Here is an 18,631-nt window from a genome sequence, read left to right on the forward strand (position 1 = left end):
TCTCCGTTTCTCTCCCCATTCTGCTACATAATTTTTAAAAAATCTCATCTCCCAGGATCCACCGACTGCCTCTACAACAAGCCTCCTGGGAGGTTTCTTTGTCCCATTGACATCTCTGCCTTCTTTCGCTGCTTTTTTTTTTTTTTTTTTTTTTTTTTTTTTGACGGAGTCTCGCTCTGTCGCCCAGGTGGAGTGCAGTAGCGCAATCTTGGCTCACTGCAACCTCTGCCTCCTGGGTTCAAGCGATTCTCCTGCCTCGGCCTCCCAAGTAGCTGGAATAGCAGGTGCATGCCACCACATTCGGCTAATTTTTGTATTTTTAGTAGAGACGGGATTTTTCCATGTTAGCCAGGCTGGTCTTGAACTCTTGACCTCAAGCGATCCATCCGCCTCGGCCTCACACAGTGCTGGGATTACAGGCGTGAGCCAACGTGCCCGGCCAAATTTCAGGCCAACACCTGTTGACACACATTGCCAGACACACGGAATCCCTCGCAGAACGCCGATGGGCCCACAAAGCACGCGGAGGCCGCGGCCGCTGACGATGTGAGCAAATTCGGTTCACGGTGTCTGGGGTACAGCCCTGAGGGTCCACTGGCCACCTCTGCGCAAGGACCAGTCCCCGCCGCTCCCCTCATCTCCACGCAGATTCTTCCCCACACACCTTCCCTTTCTTTGGGCCGCTGAAACCTCTTGGACCTCTGACGTGACTGTCCTGCCCGCAGCTTCTCTCCTTCCAAGAGCGTCATTTCTTGATCCTCTCTACAGTGGCTCAGCAGTAAGCCCAAGGTCCAGCACGCGAATCAGGAACCTGATGATTCTTCGGGTTTGCAGGGATCCGTCGTAAGTAATGTTGTCACTTTACCTTGTGGTGGCCAAGCCCCTAAATGCACTATTAGGTTATGCAGTATAATTTTGCAGCGTAAAAGACGGGTGAAGTGAAAAAGCCCCTGCTGCATTGGCCGGGAATTGAACCCAGGTCTCCCGCGTGGGAGGCGAGAATTCTACCACTGAACCACCAATGCCTCTCCACAGGTGGGGCCTGGAGGATAAGAGAAAAGAGTATCCAAAAAGACTTAGAAACTTCCAACCGCCTTTTTCAAGTGTCGACTAAAAGCTAACAAAGACATCCAAACCAAATGTTTTTATAGGAAACTTTTACTAGACAAAGTTATAAATATCAAAATAGCTCATTTGGTGGATCAAACTCTTAACTCTGAAAAAGGTCTTTCTACCTGCATTATAAACCCCTATAATAAAACATCAGAAATTCATTCATGTTTCTTTTTTCTAATCTTAAATCTTCCATTGGCAATCTCAAACTGCTGCCTTAGAGGTTCTGAGAAGGTAACCTAACTGGTAGTTTAGGTAAATAAAGTTCAAATCCAGGGAGGAAATAAGAAGCAGAAGCAGAATTAGAAGAAAGAGGAAATAAAAGGACAGAACCAAGGTAGAGATAATGAAGAAACAAAGGTTGGTCCACTAAGTTAGTCTTTTGTCGCTGGTTTTTTTGGCAAAAGAGTAATGATCGGTCTCGTAATCATTATAATACTATTATTTGTCTGCTTGAAGATGTATAAAGCATTTGAAGGAAATGTGATGTGAAAAGATTAAGAACCCTTGCCGTCAATGTTTCATTGTTTGGGAGATTCCCATTTCCTAAGTTAATATGCTTTGATGTATTAGCTATGAAAGGAGTAGACTAGTTTAAGGAAATATTGACGGTCAAAATATTAACATATTAGTCTTTTGATGAAGTTCAAATATTAGAGAGATTTCTTTCCTCAATTTTCAATGGAGACATTCAACTGAAGAGACAAATCCAGAGTTTTCCCCACATGTTGGGTCTGGGAGTCATTATGACTTTTTCAAAGACAGGAGCTGTGACATGGAATCATGCTTCTTCTCTAGCTGAGAAGCCAAGCTAGGTCCAGGCTGCGTCATAAACTTGAGCCCACCAAGGAAATCACCCTTCACATTGACCTCGCAGAGCTTTGGCTGTTCTCTGTTCTTTGCCCAACACCCAAGACACACACCAGCTCTGGCCAACAAACCTTAACATATGATCTATATCAACCAGAGCTACATTTATTCCCAAATCTCCTTCTAAAATACAAACCTGTACTTTCTACTCTCAACTTCTAAATTTACAAAGGCCTCATATGCATCTCAGAGTCACAGATGCTAAAACTTAACCGGTTTTCTGAGGATTATTTGGGGAAGGGGTATGCATTCAAAATATTTTGTATGTAAATAATTCGTGTGGTTTCAGATTATTGACTCTACGAGTTCCAGATGCAGATTTAGAACCTTTTAAAAAAATATTTTGTTTTTGTCTCGCAAATCAGCCAGATCTGCAACTTATCAGAGTAAAGCGAAGCCAAGCGGGACACTTAGGAAATGCACTAAGATGTCATCCACTTTCAGTGTCAGCCTGTGAAAATTCAGGCGACAGAAGAGAATGAAGAGAATCTTAAGGAATTAAGCAAGGCCTCTTGCTGGCAGACCAGTGGAAACTGTAGCCTGGTCAACAATCTGTCTAGATTGAGGAGGTCTAAAGTGTAGCCACAGGTTCAAGTACTTTTCTGTTTGTTTCCCAACCTCGATTAAACTCACTAAATTTAGGGACAAAAAGAAAAACCAAAAAACCATGTTTCCCTCCAGTCTCAAGCCAAGGGTCTTTCACATGTGAGGCAAACATGATAACCACTATACTACAGAAACTGCACATACACTGGAAAAGGCAAAACATAATCATGAAAATCTTAGGTCAGCCATTTCTATTATCGTTTCCAAAGTAAGAAATTCAACTGCATTTTGAAATTCGACTGAAAAAAGCCCAATAAGCACCAGCCATCAAGAAGACTATGGCTCCCAATAGGCCCAGGCTTAGCGTTCCGCGCCTACCCTCAACACGAAGACCACGGGGACCCACACCCGGGCTTCGGGCTCCCGCATCCTCCCCCGGGTATCCAGTTCCAGAACTAAGCGCCGTGTGCGGGATCCTTCCGGCTGACACTCTTGGCTCCCAGAAGCTGCAGAAGCCGGCGGGCTTTGAGTTTCCGAGCCCCGGGCGCCCCGTGCCTCGCAGGAGTGTGGACGCCGCCTCGGGGCCTTTTCCCCGGCGCCAGCTGTCAGAGCTCTTGGCTCTTCGCGTCCTCCCAGGAACCGTAGGACCCTCCTTGCCCTCCCTTCCGCAGGCCGAGGGGCGCGAGCTGCGGGCTCTTTCCTCACGGACCCTTTGGCCTCAGCGCCTCGACGTCTTTCTCCCAAAGGGCATCCTTCACTGCTGCTGTCTCTTAGTCTGCCCCACTCAATTTAAGTAATAGTTAATCACACTTCCAAATTTCAGCAGGTACCGTAGCAAAAGCTGTGTCTCAGGGCACTTGGCTGTTTGAAAATATGGGCACATCAACTCAGGCCAAGCCACCGAGTACAAAACCCTGGAAGACCCGGGGGCAGCCCACTTAGATTTCACGATCGCTCCTCTCTCCCTCGTCGGCCTTCTGATTCTTCTTGAAGGGCAGTTTCATTTTACCCTTTACAAAACTGAAACGTCTTATATGTGCTTTTTGTAATTTTTCTGTTCAATAAGGTTTTGGAGTGCGGATTTTAACCTAAGAGGGACAAAGAGATAAAGGCGGTTTTCACAGAAAGCGTCTCGATGGATTTTCACGTTCACCTGGCAGCAGATGGCCAACAGGCAGAAAGAGTCTCTTTTTGCTTGAAGACATTAAAATCAATCTCTCTCTCCCCCCCTTTCCTCTCTCTCTCTATGCCAAAAATTAGCTTCTTGGGAGGCCGAGGCAGGAGAATCGCTTGAACCCGGGAGGCAGAGGTCGCAGTGAGCCGAGATCGCGCCACTGCACTCCAGCCTGGACGACAGAGCAAGAGTGTCTCAAAAGTTTGGAGAAGAAGGTGCCATTTTCCCTAGTTGCTTTTCTTATTGCAGTGGTGACCGCATTGCCTTCAAACCTGAAGTCCGAGTGCTTCCACCCTGGGGAATATGCAGACCGCTGGGTCACTGGACGCCAGGCCGCAGTGCTGGCCTAGTTCTGCTTTTGGCTTTCAATGCAGTCGGCGGAGGCGACTGGACCTCACCAGCGACTGGAGGGCCGAGCTCCCAAAGAGGCCTACTTCATGATAGCCTTGAATCAGGAAATTTCATGAAATCCCACCCCTCTACTGCCCCCATTCCCATATTCTATCTCCTCCCCATATTCTATCTCCTCCCCTGCCCACTCTGAGAGGATTCGCCGCCTTTCTGTCGCGTCTGGACCCTTTGGAGTCCCACATGGACAAGACAAAAGGGGCACTGCCTTTTCCTACAGGAGCGGGAGGAGCCCTCACGGCGGAGGAAACACAGGCTCACAGAGCGCATCCCCACACACCTGAGCCCTGCCGGGTTCCAGAAAACCCAACAAAGCATTCTCTGAAGCTTCTCTTGGATATGTACCCAGAAATAGGGTTCCTGGATCATAGGGTAGATTCTATTTTTAGTTTTTTGAGGAAACTCCATACTGTTTTCCACACCAGCTGTACTAATTTACATACCTATTCACAATGTGTGTGTTCCCTTTTCTCTGCATTATGTCTAACACATCATTCACCTTTTTGATAAATGCCACTCTAACAGGTGTGAGATGATATTCATTATGGTTTTAATTTGCATTTCCCTAATGATTAATGATGCTGAGCATTTGAGAAAAGCTAATTTTTAATGCCTTAATGTTGAGAACTGACAACATTGTTGTGAAAGATAGGAAGCAATAAGGTAAAAACAAAACAATGTCATTCAAACAGGATATCAGATTTGCACATAGGCCTTTGTGGGGCAAATGGGAACCTAGCGCACAAAAAGTTGAATTATATGGAAGCAATATCACAAATGAGTTAGGAAATGTGAAAAAAATAACCAATAAGAGAGATATAATTAAAAATAGACCTAATGGATTCACACTATCACTACAAATACTGGAAGCCCGGGGGTTTCATTTGGGGGAAAGAAATATTTGCTTTCATACATGATCAAAACTAATGAAAAAGCTAGATCCTGAGTTACTTTTCAGGCCTTTACGTTTAAAACTTAAAGTTAGCCAAAGAAAGTCCCCTTTGAGATGGAAATATGAAAACCCGAATTAGCCTGGGGAAAAATCAGACCCCTAGGCACTGTTTGATTTTCTCACTTTAAAGTGGGAAATTAGATCAGATGTACCTTAAGGTTTTTCTGGTGTTAACACTCATGGTTCATAATTTTTTCTTTTTAAAGAAAATAGGTATATTGAAACCAATAGAACAAGATAATATATATTCAGAAGGCACCTTAATAATGGGTAAACTTCATGAAAGTTGGACATTATTTTTAAGCAGAAGGAACCCTTAAGGCCCAGAAAAGAATAATGCTGTGCCCACACTCAAGACTAATGGCAAAGTGTGTTTTAGTTAAGTTACTTGGAAAGAGTTTATATAGAATGACAACATCACATAGTTTAAATGAGGGGTGGGATCATAAGCTTTCAGAAGTAGCTTTATTGGGTCCCCCTTCCTTTATTTTGTCACAAATGCTGGGGGGGCACATATGGAGATGGCCACCAGCCTGATTAAGCCTGCCAACAGAGTCTTAGAGACAGACATTTCCAAGAGCCTGTCAAATCTCAGGTTCACAAAGCCCAAGGAAGATTGGGTGCCTGGGAATTGAGCGGCTTTGTCTAAGGATCTTTCTTCTTTGACCTGGGTGCACATGTCTTCACAACCTCAACTGCTATGCTACTGAACGCCATTGCACATGTATACTGTGAATCAACCCTACCACAAACCTGTGACCTAGATTTGAACATACTTTGTTATGGGGAATAGCAAAAGTCAGTGGCTTTGCAGCAACCCCATCAGCTCTGTCAGTTGTTGATCCATATAAGCTGTTCAGGGCCCTGCTCTGTTTAATGTATTGGTGACCCGAATGGAGATGTAAAGCATATAATTAATTCTACAAATCATCCCCAATCAGGGGGCCACTACATGATTTGTGGAAATGCACATCGAATATTTGGATGACTTGGATAATTGGGGAATGATTCAGTATAGCCAGAATGAATTTATAAGTGACAATTACAAGTCACAATATTTATAGAGATAAAAGGAAACAACATGACCCAGCAACAGCTGTGGGGGAGGGGTGGAAAATTCAGCGGTCGAAATTGACCCCAAGTTAAGTAAAAGCTCCAAATGCTGCCACTGAGAAGGAAAAGAAGCCAATGTGACATTGGGACGTAGTAAGATTAATATTGGACAGACAGGCAGGAACTCCTTGTACTGAAGTAATTAGTCATATGATAAGTGGATTATCATACTCAGATTTTGATTTGCACCCTTTTAAGAGCACAGGAAAAGACCAAAGATAAGCCCAAAATGAACAATAACAAAGTCTAAAAGTGAACAAGTTCCCATTTGAGGAAAAGCGATAAGATCTGCTTTAATTAAAACATTGATGAATAACTTCAAGAGTGTCCTCGAGAAATAGAAAGGTGCTGGGCAATTGTTCCTGCCTCTGTTTCTTCCACATGCTGAGATTTGTAGAGAGAGTTTGTCTGGCAGCATCGGCACAAGGATAATAACCAAAAAGTGAGGTTGGCTGCTTGGCAGGGTGGCTTCACCTCCACCTCTCAGTAGCTGCAGAGTGTGATTCTTCTACTGCCAATGAAATAGTTGGTGTTGGCAGGGCGCGGTGGCTCACGCCTGTGATCTCAGCACTTTGGGAGGCTGAGGCGGGCAGATCATGAGGTCAGGAGATCGAGACCATCCTGGCTAACATGGTGAAACCCCGTCTCTACTAAAAATACAAAAAAAAAAAAAAAAAAAACTATCCGGGCGCGGTGGCAGGTGCCTGTAGTCCCAGCTACTCGGGAGGCTGAGGCAGGAGAAAGGTGTGAACCCAGGAGGTGGAGCTTGCAGTGAGCCAAGATCGCACCACTTCACTCCAGCCTGGGCGACAGAGCGAGACTCCATCTCAAAAAAAAAATAAATAAATAAAATAAAATAAAATAAGAAAAAGGAAATAGTTGGTGTTGTCTTCCCTGCGTAGCTCCACCTTATTCTAATTCTGTGACTGGGTCTGCTGACTTTCCCCAGTGCCCTGAGTCCTCCCTCTCAGCTGCCCTTGAGGGAGTCGGAGTGACAGGCAGGGCCTCAGGCTTTGCACCCAGATATCTTAAGCCATCATCTCCCGCCATCCAGGGCTCAGGTGTTGCAGAGCTGATGAAGCTTCCTGACTTGTGATAAAACTCGCAGGACCCTGTCTCCTCAGGAAGAGAAGAATCACCACATTCACACCCTCCAGCCCTGTTTCAACCTCGTTTGTTTGCATTTGTTTTTAATTTCTTATGTGCTTTTCTCCCTCACCATCTCTGGATTCTCTTCGCCTCTATGGGGAAATTCCTCCTGCTCATTTGGTGTGTCCTTCCCACCCAAACCAGTCCCCAGGGCCCTTATTGCCTGACTAAGGCACTGAGGTTGGGTTGCTGGAGGCGCACCAAGGTGGAGGTCTCTGTTCCCACGTGACACCTAGGAAGGGTGGAGAGAGAGGGGGCAAGTGTTGGATGCAGGGGCTGCCCCCCAATCCTGATGCTAGCTTGTTACAGCCCCACAGCCCCCCTTCCTGGCCCTGCTCAGCCCAGTAACCCTGTGTCACTCCTTCAGGCATTCCCTGAGCCCCTGGGAGTCAGGGCTGTGGCCCTGTGCCTGGAGCCAGTCTCCTGCCATGACAACCAGGTGCCTGTCGTGTAGGCAGCTCGCAGTCAGGACCTGCAGCCTCTGAAAACCCTGCACGGTGCTGCCTATTGGCTAAGTACGGTTCAGAGAGGGCCAATTAGTTGCCCAAGGACAGAAGCAGGACTCAAACCCAGGATCCGCTTGACCCAAAAAAACCATTGCTGAGTGAGGCCTGGCCAATTCTTCCAGGGAAGACAGAGAGCACAGAGCTACCTTCCAGGCCTGTGGGAGTCTGGGAGCGGCCCAAGCCAGGGGTGGGGCAGCAACAGGCTTTAGGACTTGAACCCGCTCTCCTCCCACAGGACAAAGACAATTCTGGTCCCACAGTCTTGCATCTGACTGCCCGCTTCGGCCACCCCGAGGTGGTGAACTGGCTCTTGCATCATGGCAGTGGGGATCCCACCGCGGCCACAGACATGGGCGCCCTGCCTATCCACTACGCTGCAGCCAAAGGGGACTTCCCCTCCCTGAGGCTTCTCGTCGGGCACTATCCTGAGTAAGATCACTCCTCTTAAGGGGTCCTCTGGGTGGGCCGGGCCAGGGCTTTGGGGGATGCCTGGGATTTTCCACACTTCTCTGGCACTCCAGGGCAATGATCCCTCCAGTAGCCATCCTGGGGCCAGAGGGCCAGGCCAGAGAAATGGCTCCCACTCAACATGAAATTTTCCCCTCCTGGAAAACCCCTTCTGGGGCTGCCCCCAGAGCCCTGCAAGCAGGTGCTCCCAGCATCCTCAGCTGCCCGGCCGCACGCAGCTGGACCTGGGAGGCTGGGCACACAGGCCAAGGTCACCTGTTCCCCTTGGGCTGCTTCCGCCGCAGGGGCTCTCTCTGGCTCAGGCTGTGCTCATTTGCAAGACTGTTCAGAATGGAGTTGGGGGCAGCAAGGGCAGGAGCGCCTCCTAGGCCCTAGTCAAATGGGCAGAAAGGGAACCCCATTAGTTACCAAGCAGTTAAGGGAGAAAGGCCCCTCCCCAACCCCCACCCCACCTCCTGACCCCAGAGCCCCTGGCTGGAGGCCATCCAGAAAGCAACTTGTTATCTCCTGTGGCCCCTCAGCCCGTTCCCACTATCAAGGGAAGCATGGGGATCCCAAACCTCCTGGGGAGTGTTCTGGGAGCTCCCCCGGGTGGGGTGGGGGGTCGTACAGAGCAGGTGGCATGTGTGAGTCTTGGGGAGGGAGGAAGAGACTCAGGTCTTAGGTGCGCCTGGGGAGGCAGGGATCCTGGGAAAAGCCACCCAGGCCCTGTCTGAGAGGGTAGGGTGCCAGATGCCACAGGGGTCTGAGCGGGGAGTGGGTTACTCTGATGGGTGACCCTCGTTAGTCTAAGTGGGAGCCTGAGATGGAAATGTGAATGTGGACCCAGCCTCAGGATGAGAGCAGCTACGAGGTGAGAGGGTCTGGCCTGTCCCCACCACTGGTCAGTTTCTGGGTGTGCCTGCAGGGCCCCTGGCCACCAGGGAGCAAGCTGGAGGCCAGTTCTGGCCATATGGCCATGTGGCAAGGTAGCCACAGCTGCAGCCTCTTGGGCCCAGGCACACTGGCGTGGATGTAGGGTGGCCCTAGGACCCACCAGGCCGGGCTCCAGTGGTCCCCTTGGCCCAGGACAAGGGAGCTGGGCCTGGTTCCATCCTTGCTAAGAAGGGGCTCCCTGGTTTGGTTAGTGGGAGACCCAACAGGCAGCACACAGAGGAAGGGGTGCTTCACAACCAGCCCTGCCAGGCCTTTTTGGTGGCTGCTTTGGTATGAATTCACTGCTTCCAAACAAACTAGGGTTTGGATCATGTCAAAGTCAGTGGGATTTAGACTAGGAGGGACCCAGGGACCCTTGAGTAGAGGGTTCCAACTGGCTCCTGTCAACACCTCTTGGAGGCTGTCCCAGATTCCTGAGTTAGACTCTCCAGGTTGGGGCCTGGGAGCCACACCTGGGACATGTCCCCATCCTCATGGCGGTGATTCTGATGCACCCGTCCCACCCCCTCACTTCAAGCAGAGGAGAAGGACAGGTCTTGAGAGGGGCAGGTGCCCCTGATGGCGGGACCAATATGGCCCAAGTGTGAACTGGAAGACGCTGAGCCCACCTTATGCAAGTGCTGGTGGGGACCGCCAGCCCCTAAGCCTTCCTCACTGAGAAGCCACGATCCCTCCGTGGGCTGGATCCCAGGTGTTAGGAAGACTGGCTGTGCTGTGGAACGCCCTCCAGGGCTCCGGGGCTGGGGAACCCTGACCCCCTCCCAGGCCATGCCAGGTGCTGTGTGTGATTGGGCGCTGGTGCCGACTCAGTGGCCAGATGGCCTGGACTGATGAGCTGCCAGCCCCCCAGGAGTCACCATGAATCTCAGGGAGGTGGACAGAGGGCTTGGGCTCTGTTCCCCACAGCAGCATGTGACTCGACTGATAAGAAGCTGTCTTTCTGTGGTTGCCAGGCTGGGCTCAAGCAGGAAGGGCAGCTGGGAATTGGGGTTGGGGGCTGGGGTACCCACTTAACCTCCTATCTTGGGGGTAGGGATTCCTGCTCACCGAGGCTGTGGATATGAAGGCTGGGAGCTGGGTAGGGCAGAGGCTTGAGCTGCCCCAGGCCACAGGGCCCAATCAGGGTACCCAGGTGGCTCAGCTTCATGCTCTTGCGAGCCTCTGGGGCCTGCTGTGAATTGCTGTGAATTATTCACAAGGCTCAGCTCTCTCGCTGGCGCGTGGGTGAGTGCTGAGGGAGGAAGGGCTCCCGGGCCTGCGGGTGGGAAACTCGATCCTGCCCAGGGAGGCTGTGGGTGGCCACGGGACAAGGAAGTGACACGCTGCAGAGGAGCTGGGAGGCTGTGGGTGGCCACGGGACATGGAAGTGACACGCTGCAGAGGAGCTGGGAGGCTGTGGGTGGCCACGGGACAAGGAAGTGACACGCTGCAGAGGAGCTGGGAGGCTGTGGGTGGCCACGGGACATGGAAGTGACACGCTGCAGAGGAGCTGGGAGGCTGTGGGTGGCCACGGGACAAGGAAGTGACACGCTGCAGAGGAGCTGGGAGGCTGTGGGTGGCCATGGGACATGGAAGTGACACGCTGCAGAGGAGCTGGGAGGCTGTGGGTGGCCACGGGACATGGAAGTGACACGCTGCAGAGGAGCTGGGAGGCTGTGGGTGGCCACGGGACAAGGAAGTGACACGCTGCAGAGGAGCTGGGAGGCTGTGGGTGGCCACGGGACATGGAAGTGACACGCTGCAGAGGAGCTGGGAGGCTGTGGGTGGCCACGGGACAAGGAAGTGACACGCTGCAGAGGAGCTGGGAGGCTGTGGGTGGCCATGGGACATGGAAGTGACACGCTGCAGAGGAGCTGGGAGGCTGTGGGTGGCCATGGGACATGGAAGTGACACGCTGCAGAGGAGCTGGAAGGCTGGACAGCCTCGGGGAGGCTCAGCTAATTCCAGGGCTACACCTTGGGGTGTTATAATAGAAAGTGCTTGAGATTGCAGGAATGTCCTGCACGTCCCCCACACCTCCCTGTCTGTCCCGTTCATGGGGCCAAGTCTTCCCAGAAGCAGAGGACTTGTCACAGTGACCTCGGGGCTGCTGCCACGTGGGACCCTCCCTCTGAGCCCTTGTAGAAAAGGGATCTCTCATACAAAATTAGCCGGGCGTGGTGGCGCGTGCCTGTAATCCCAGCTACTCAGGAGGCTGAGGCAGGAGAATCGCTTGAACCCGGCAGACGGAGGTTGCAGTGAGCCAAGATGGCGCCATTGCACTCCAACCTGGGCAACAAGAGTGAAACTCCATCTCAAGGTGGGGAAAAAAAAGAAAAAGAAAAAGGACCTCTCAGTTGGGAGGTACGGGGCTGGCAGGAGCTGGGCTGGGCAAGTCCCAGGCTCTGGGTCTCAGGGAGATTGAGTTGGGAGGGTTGGCCCTCCCAGCAGGAGCTCCAATGGCTGATGGAGGGGAACAAGGGGTCCAGACCCCCATTCAGGGCAGAGTGAGGAGGGGCGAAGAGCAGGTGGCCCCAAGGCCAGTGGCAGGCAGGGTCCTGGAGCCCAGGAGCTCACTCTGCCACCCTCACACCTGCTTCTGGCTGCCCCAGGGCCTGAGCAGCTGGGCAGGGCTGTGGGGGTCGGGGAGCTGGGGATCAGCTGGGACCCTGAGGCTTGAGCTTCCAGGCTGGGGAGTGAGGAGGCTCCAGTCTCTTCCCCTGGGCTCGTGGGTGCTGCCAGTCACAGCAAGCTGGAAAACCAGTTAGCCCAGAGATGTTATCAACTTCAGCAGGTGCCTCCTTCCCCCAAAGCCTCCCCTACCCCTGACCAGACTAGACTGGAATGGGATTGGAAAGTACCTGGGGCTGGGTATGGTGGCTCACGCCTGTAATCCCAGCACTTTGGGAGGCTGAGGCAGGTGGATCACCGGAGGTCAAGAGTTCAAGACCAGCCTGACCAACATGGTGAAACCCCGTCTCTACCAAAAATACAAAAATTAGCTGGGTGTGTGGCTGGGCTATGCCTGTACAGGTGGCACATGCTTGTAATCCCAGCTACTTGGGAGGCTGAGGCAGGAGAATCGCTTGAACCAGGGAGGCGGAGGTTGCAGTGAGCCCAGATCATGCTATTGCATTCCAGCCTGGGCAACAGAGCAAGACTCTGTCAAAAAAAAAAAAAAAAAAAAAAAAGGGAACGAATGAAAGAAAGGAAGGAAAGGAAAGAAAGAAAAGAAAAAGAACCTGGTGCTGAGTATCTTCTAGGGGTCTGGCACCACCCAGTGTCATCTGAGTCACACAACCACCCCGAGCAGTAGCTATGTAATCAGCCCATTTTACAGATGGACTCATTCAACTAATGTTTATTGAGCATCTTCTATGTGCCAGGCAATATTCTAAATGCCAGTGATATGCTGGTGAACCAGACAAGCGTCCCTGCCTCGTGGAGCTGACAGGTACAGAAATGGTGTTTTAGAGAGGCTGATTCACCAGCTGTGGTCATCACTGGCTTGCTGTGTGGCCTTGAGCAGGCTGTACCTCCTCTCTGGGTCTCTCTCCCACTCCTGGTCCAGGTCCTAATCACTCAGGGCCTTTCAAGTCCACTGCAGACTTCCCCTTTTCCCTTCCTTTGTGCAAAGCTTCACGGAGTCTGGCTGCTCCCACGGCCCAGGGGTTCAGGCAGCCCCCACCTGGGACAGAAAGGGAGTTTGTTGGGAAGCCCCAGCAACTCTCAGCTTAGAGAGCCCCAGGGCCCAGGGCTCAACTCTCCCCCTTAGAAGGCTGGAGGCTCTGCCTGGGGTGGTCCCTGATTCTGCCACAGGCCGTGGGGGCTCATTCCTTTTTTATCACCAGCCCCAGATCTACCCCTGGTGTCTGTCAGTTGACCTGGCTGCAGGGCGTTGGGGCGGGGCCTGTGTCCACACTGAGGAGGTGGCTGCCATCCTTGACTCCCTGACCCACGTGGAGGCTCTGGGAAAGGAAGGGCCTGGTGGAGTCCGGAGAAGCCCCTCACAGCAGGAGACCATCTCGTGTCTCCACCAGCAGCTCCTGGTCCCAGCTGTCATCTAACCGGGGCTAGTGCTCCTGCCCTACCCTTCTAAGGGGGAGAGCTGAGCCTTGGACCCTGGGGCTCTGTAAGCAGCACGCTGCTGGGGCGTCCCAGGGCTTCTGAGAAACCCCCTTTCTGCCTCACGTGGGGGCTACCTGAACCCCTTGGGCTCAGCTGGGCCCAAGGCTCTGTGAGGCTGTGCACTACAGAACGGAAAAGGGGAAGTCCTCAGTAAGCCTGAAAGGCCCTGGCCTTCACCCGTCCATGTCCACCCGCAGCCTTTGAAAACACAAGTCCTGCTGGGTGTGGTGGCTCACACCTGTAATCCCAGCACTTTGGGAGGCTGAGGCGGGCGGAACACGAGGTCAGGAGTTCGAGACCAGCCTGGCCAACATGGAGAAACCCCGTCTCTACTAAAAAATACAAAAATTAGCCGGGTGTGGTGGCACGTGCCTGTAGTCCCAGCAACTCGGGAGGCTGAGGCAGGAGAATTGCTGGAACCCGGGAGGCGTAGCTTGCAGTGAGCCAAGATCGAGCCACTGTACTCCGGCCTGGGCGACAGAGCAAGACTCCGTCTCAAAAAAGAAAAAGAAAAGAAAAGAAAAGACAATGCAAGTCGTGGTCTGGTGCAGTGGCTCATGCCTGTAATCCCAGCGCTTTGGGAAGCTGAGGCGGGCGGATCACGAGGTCAGGAATTTGAGACCAGCCGGGCCAATATGGTGAAACCCCATCTCTACTAAAAAATACAAAAATTAGCTGGGCATGGTGGTGGGTGTCTGTAATCCCAGCTACTCAGGAGGCTGAGGCAGGAGAATTGCTTGAACCTGGAAGGCGGAGGTTGCAGTGAACCAAGATTGCGCCACTGCACTCAAGCCTGGGCGACAGAGCAAGACTCCATCTCAGGGGGAAAAAAAGTTAGCCGGGTGTGGTGGCTCCCGCCTGTAGTCCCAGCTGCTTGGGAGGCTGAGGCATAAGAATCACTTGAACCTGGGAGGCAGCGGTTACAGTGAGCTGAGATTGCGCCACTGCATTCCAGCCTGGGCAACAGAGCAAGACTCCGTTTCAAAAAAAAAAAAAGAGCACGTCCCGTCACAGGCTTCTGGCCACTGACAGGGAATGCTGCTCACTTCCTTACAATGGCCCAGAGGCTGTCCCTCCTCCGGGCTGTGGTCCCCTCCAACAGGCCAGCACCCCTGCCTTCACAGAGGCTGATCCCTCTGCAGGGATCAGAGATCCCCGCCTGCTCCCTGCCTTCCTCCAGGTCTTTGCCCAGACCTCACCTCAGCGAGGCCAACCCTGAGCCTCGCTGAAACTGTCACCCGCGCCCATGATGCCCACTCACTTTCCCGCTGGCCTTGTTCCCTGCTGCCCTTTTCCTTGAGACTTGACTCTTGCTCTATTGCCCAGGCTTGAGTGCAGTGGCACAGCTCTCTGTAACCTCCACCTCCCAGGTTCAGGTGATTCTCCTGCCTTAGCCTCCTGAGTAGCCAGGATTATAGGTGCATATGGCACCGCACCTGGCTAATTTTTGTATTATTAGTAGAGATGGGGTTTCACCATGTTGGCCAGGCTGGTCTCGAACTCCTGAACTCAGGTGATCCGCCCACCTCGGCCTCCCAAAGTGCTGGGATTACAGGCATGAGCCACTGCACCTGGCCTCCCAGCCGCCCTATGGTTGCCTGGCTTTGCGTTCTGTGTGCATCCTGCATGACAGCCGAAAGCTAACCCCTAGGAGAAGCCCCTGAGACACATTCCATCTCTTCACTCCCTGCATGCCCGGATTTCTGGCTGGGCCCTGCATCACACAGACAGATGTGTGTTTTCATCCCGTCTGTCCCTGACTAATGAGGCCAGGGGCTTTGTCTTCCCGGCTCTGTATGCCCAGAGCCTGACTCCAGTAAACATCTGCTGAATGAGTGGGGCATGGAATCCCAGGGACTTGTCCACTCTGCCTACAGCTCATTGCATGTGACCCTAGACAAAACTCCCCTCTGGGCATTTCCGAGCCTATCTGGCAAGTGGATCTAACCTGCTCTACCAGGCTGCGGCCATGAGTGAAGAGACATCCCCTACTCCTGGCCTGGATGTCCCTTCTCATATTTATTCATTCAACAAACAGCAAGTGGGTGCACTCAACTGCCCGGCCTGTCATCACGTCAGCCACACATTCTTCTATCCACGCATGTATGGGTCTGAGGAATAGGAGAACAAGATAATTCAGGAGTGGCAAGTGCTATATAGTGAAATGAGGAGTTTGGTAGGAAGCGATGGGGATGGTTCTTTAAGTTGAGGGGTCAGGGAAGCCAGGCATCTTTGAGGGGAGGAGAGCTGAGAACCTAATGAAAAGAGGGTCGGCCTCACAGCCCTGCCATGATGGAACTGGCAGTGATGTGGGGAGGTGTAGAGGCCTCAGGTGGGGTCAAATTTCGCCTAATTACGGGCCAGGAGGAAGACCTGGGAGGCTGGGAGAGTTGCAGGCAACTGTAGGCTTCTGGAACTATTCCATGCTAGCTGACAGGCTGGGGTGTAGAACCTTTCTCAAATCGGGGCTGCATTTCTTCCCTGGGCCAGGCCTACTTGGGAATCTTTTAACATAGGCCGGGAAGTTTGACTGGAGGACACCGAGAGCCGTAGATCCACCAAAGGCTCCGTGAATTTCAATTGAAAGCAGTCACGGGCCACAACCAGACTGATCCTCAGAGGGACAGCCTCTTCCTGGCCTCCCTCTGGGGAGGCGTGACTGGCAGTGGGGCGGGCCGCGGGAATCATTCTGCAGCCCGACTCTGGCTCCATGGGCAGCTCACTCCCTGCGGCGGCGCTGGCAGTCAGCTGGCACCAGTCTCCGCCAGAGATTCCCACAGCCCACACGGGGGACCCATGTTTCTTTTGTGTAATCAGAGGTGACTTGATGAATAGTTACAGTTCATCCATAGCATCTTTGTTCCCAGGAGAAAGAAAACAAATAATGATTTATATGATCATCGCCAGGGCGCCTCTGACCTACAAAGAGGGTTTGGGTCAAAGCCGGGGCAAAGGGCAAGGGCTTGGTCTGGGAGCACTTTTCTGCAGCTGTCACTGTGGTCGGGGCTAGAGCTGGCAAGGGTCTGGGAGTCAGAGGTCTCCCCCAAGACCCATCCTCTCCCCTCTAGGTAGTGTTCCCCACAGCAGAAATGATGCCCAGCCTGGCCCGTACTTGGCAGGACCTGGACACGCCAGGCCAGCCATAGACCCCCCTGGTGGCTGGTCCTCCCAGGCACAGGGAAGGATCCTAAAGTTCAGCAATGGCTGTGCGCCAGGCACCAGGCCTGTGCTCAGGGCTCTGCAGGCACTTCTCAGGCACTCTGCACGAGGTCAGGATGACAACTCTTGCCCCCGTTTCACGGATGGGTTTGGGAACACAAAGAGACAAGAAGCAAGACTGTGGCACAGCTCAAAGTCACGGGACTCGAGCCAGGTCCTCCTGCGGGGCTGTGCCCCAGCAGCTGTCAAAGAGTGTTCCTGAGTTCCCAGCAGTGAGGTCTGTGGGGAAGGGCAGTGGTCTGTGCGGTGGGAGGGAGGGAGGCAGAGGGACAGACCGACCAAGAGCAGAAGGGGTGTAGACGTGGCACATTTGGAGTCAGAAGCAGGCTCTGCATCAGACACAGCCTCAAATCGGGGCTCTGCCTCTTTCTCACAGAGTGATCTTAGCTCTCTGTGCCTCAGTTTCCTCATCTGTACCGGAAGAACAATGCTAACACCTGTCCTGTGGGGTTGTTACAAAGACCAGCTGAGAGAACGTGTGTGTTGTACTCATCACAGTGCTTGAGACAGAGTAATCATTCAGTAAATGGTGGCTGCTATCACTATTATTATTATTTACTATTATTACTTTTATTAATTCCTCTCTCCAGTGATGGGAATTTTATTTTCTTATTTATTGATTTATTTTAGAGACAGGCTCTTGCTCTGACACCCAGGCTGGAGTGCAGTGGTATGATCATAGTTCCCTGCAGCCTCAACTTCTTGGACTCAAGTGATCCTCCCTCCTCAGCCTCCTGAGTGGCTGGGACTACAGATGTGCACCAACACACCTGGCTCATTTTTGTATTGTTTGTAGAGATGGAGGTCTCTCTATGTTGCCCAGGCTGGTCTCGAACTCCTAGGCTCAGGCAGTCCTCCTGCTTTGGCCTCCCGAGGTGCTTGGATTCCAGGTGTGTGATGGGAATTTCATTTTGGTCCTTATGCTCATCCATATCTTTGTAATACTCCCCAGTGACTGTGAGAGTGCCCATTGTTCTTCTTGTCCTCAGGCCAAGGTGGAAGGGGATGTTGAGCCAGGACCCCTTCCCACCCAGCCCAACAGCATATCTGCCTCATGTTCTGGGGTATTCCAAGCTGGAGGCTCTGACTCCATAATGGGGCGCATGAGTGCAGATGGTGGAATACTAATGAGAATGGTGATGAGCTCCAGCACTTACTGAGGGCTCATTCCGTGCCAGGAACTTGGGCTGGGAGTGCCAGCCAGCGGCCCTGCAGGAGGCCGTGGGTACCACTTCCCCCTGCTGCTCAGATCCTGCTTGATGCCAGCTTCTCAGACCTTCTCTGGCTGGCTGGGCACCCCTGGGTCATGGATCTCTGCCAAGTAGGGAGTGCTGAGAGAGCAGAGCTCACTGCAGGTCTGGCCCCCCACCAGCTGTGCACACCGCCGTGGGCCTCTGCAGAAAGAACCCAGTGGGCCCCCACCAGCCCCTGATCCCCAAGACCCCGGCACTCACCGTGCCTTGGTTACGGGGTGAATAATTTAGGCCGCCGAGCGTCGGTCATGAAATATTCAACAGCCTGTTCTGATGCAGCAGTATGTGAGTGTGTGTGGGGGTGACGCTGGTGCTGGGGTGTGGAGGCTGGCAGCCACGAGCCAGCATGTTTCTGAAGATAGATACGTAGCTGGGTCTTCTGTCTCCCTCATCTGTGTTGACGGGACCCCCTCTGGATCACCAGGCATGGTGCCTGCTCCCCGAACCATCATGAAGTGCCCGGCTCAGCATCAGCCCCAGCAAATGGCAGCCCTGTGTCTAGGGAGTGGGGAGGGAGCAGAAATCAGTGAGTGGGGGTCCATGGGGGCTGCAGAGTCAGGGGTCTCAGTCAGAGTCAGCCTTGGGGTCTCAGGAGTCAGGGAAGTGGACAGAGAACCAGGGCTTTAGGGACAGGGAGATGCCAGCTGGGAGGGGCTCAGGATGTGTGTGAGAGGGAGGGAGAGGGCACACGTGACAGGGGTCAGAAGAGGGGCTGAGTCGTGTTGGGAACAAGAGGGTGGGTGGGCAAAGGGGGGTAGCCTGGTGCATGTTGATGGGCCGGCAACAAGTGGATGGGCAGTTGGATGGGTGAGCGAGG

At 52.8% G+C, this 18,631-nt stretch overlaps 1 protein-coding gene and 1 non-coding gene across 2 annotated transcripts in view; one reads left to right on the forward strand and one right to left on the reverse strand.

Moving 5' to 3' along the window:
• Nucleotides 1-954: 954 nt before the first annotated feature.
• TRNAG-CCC (transfer RNA glycine (anticodon CCC)) lies at nt 955-1,025 on the reverse strand. The gene has a single exon. It is a non-coding gene; the product is annotated as a tRNA-Gly (tRNA).
• A 1,842-nt stretch (nt 1,026-2,867) lies between these two features.
• The window catches only part of LOC100976949 (espin-like), a 32,157-nt gene continuing 16,393 nt past the window's right edge, over nt 2,868-18,631 (forward strand). The window contains 3 exon segments of the mRNA XM_063606635.1: nt 2,868-3,170; nt 7,780-7,840; nt 7,954-8,260. Of these exon segments, the coding sequence (XP_063462705.1) occupies nt 2,868-3,170; nt 7,780-7,840; nt 7,954-8,260 (671 nt within the window).

The sequence above is a fragment of the Pan paniscus genome, chromosome 1 (genome assembly GCF_029289425.2).
Source record: "Pan paniscus chromosome 1, NHGRI_mPanPan1-v2.0_pri, whole genome shotgun sequence".
Classification (NCBI taxonomy): Eukaryota; Metazoa; Chordata; class Mammalia; order Primates; family Hominidae; genus Pan; species Pan paniscus.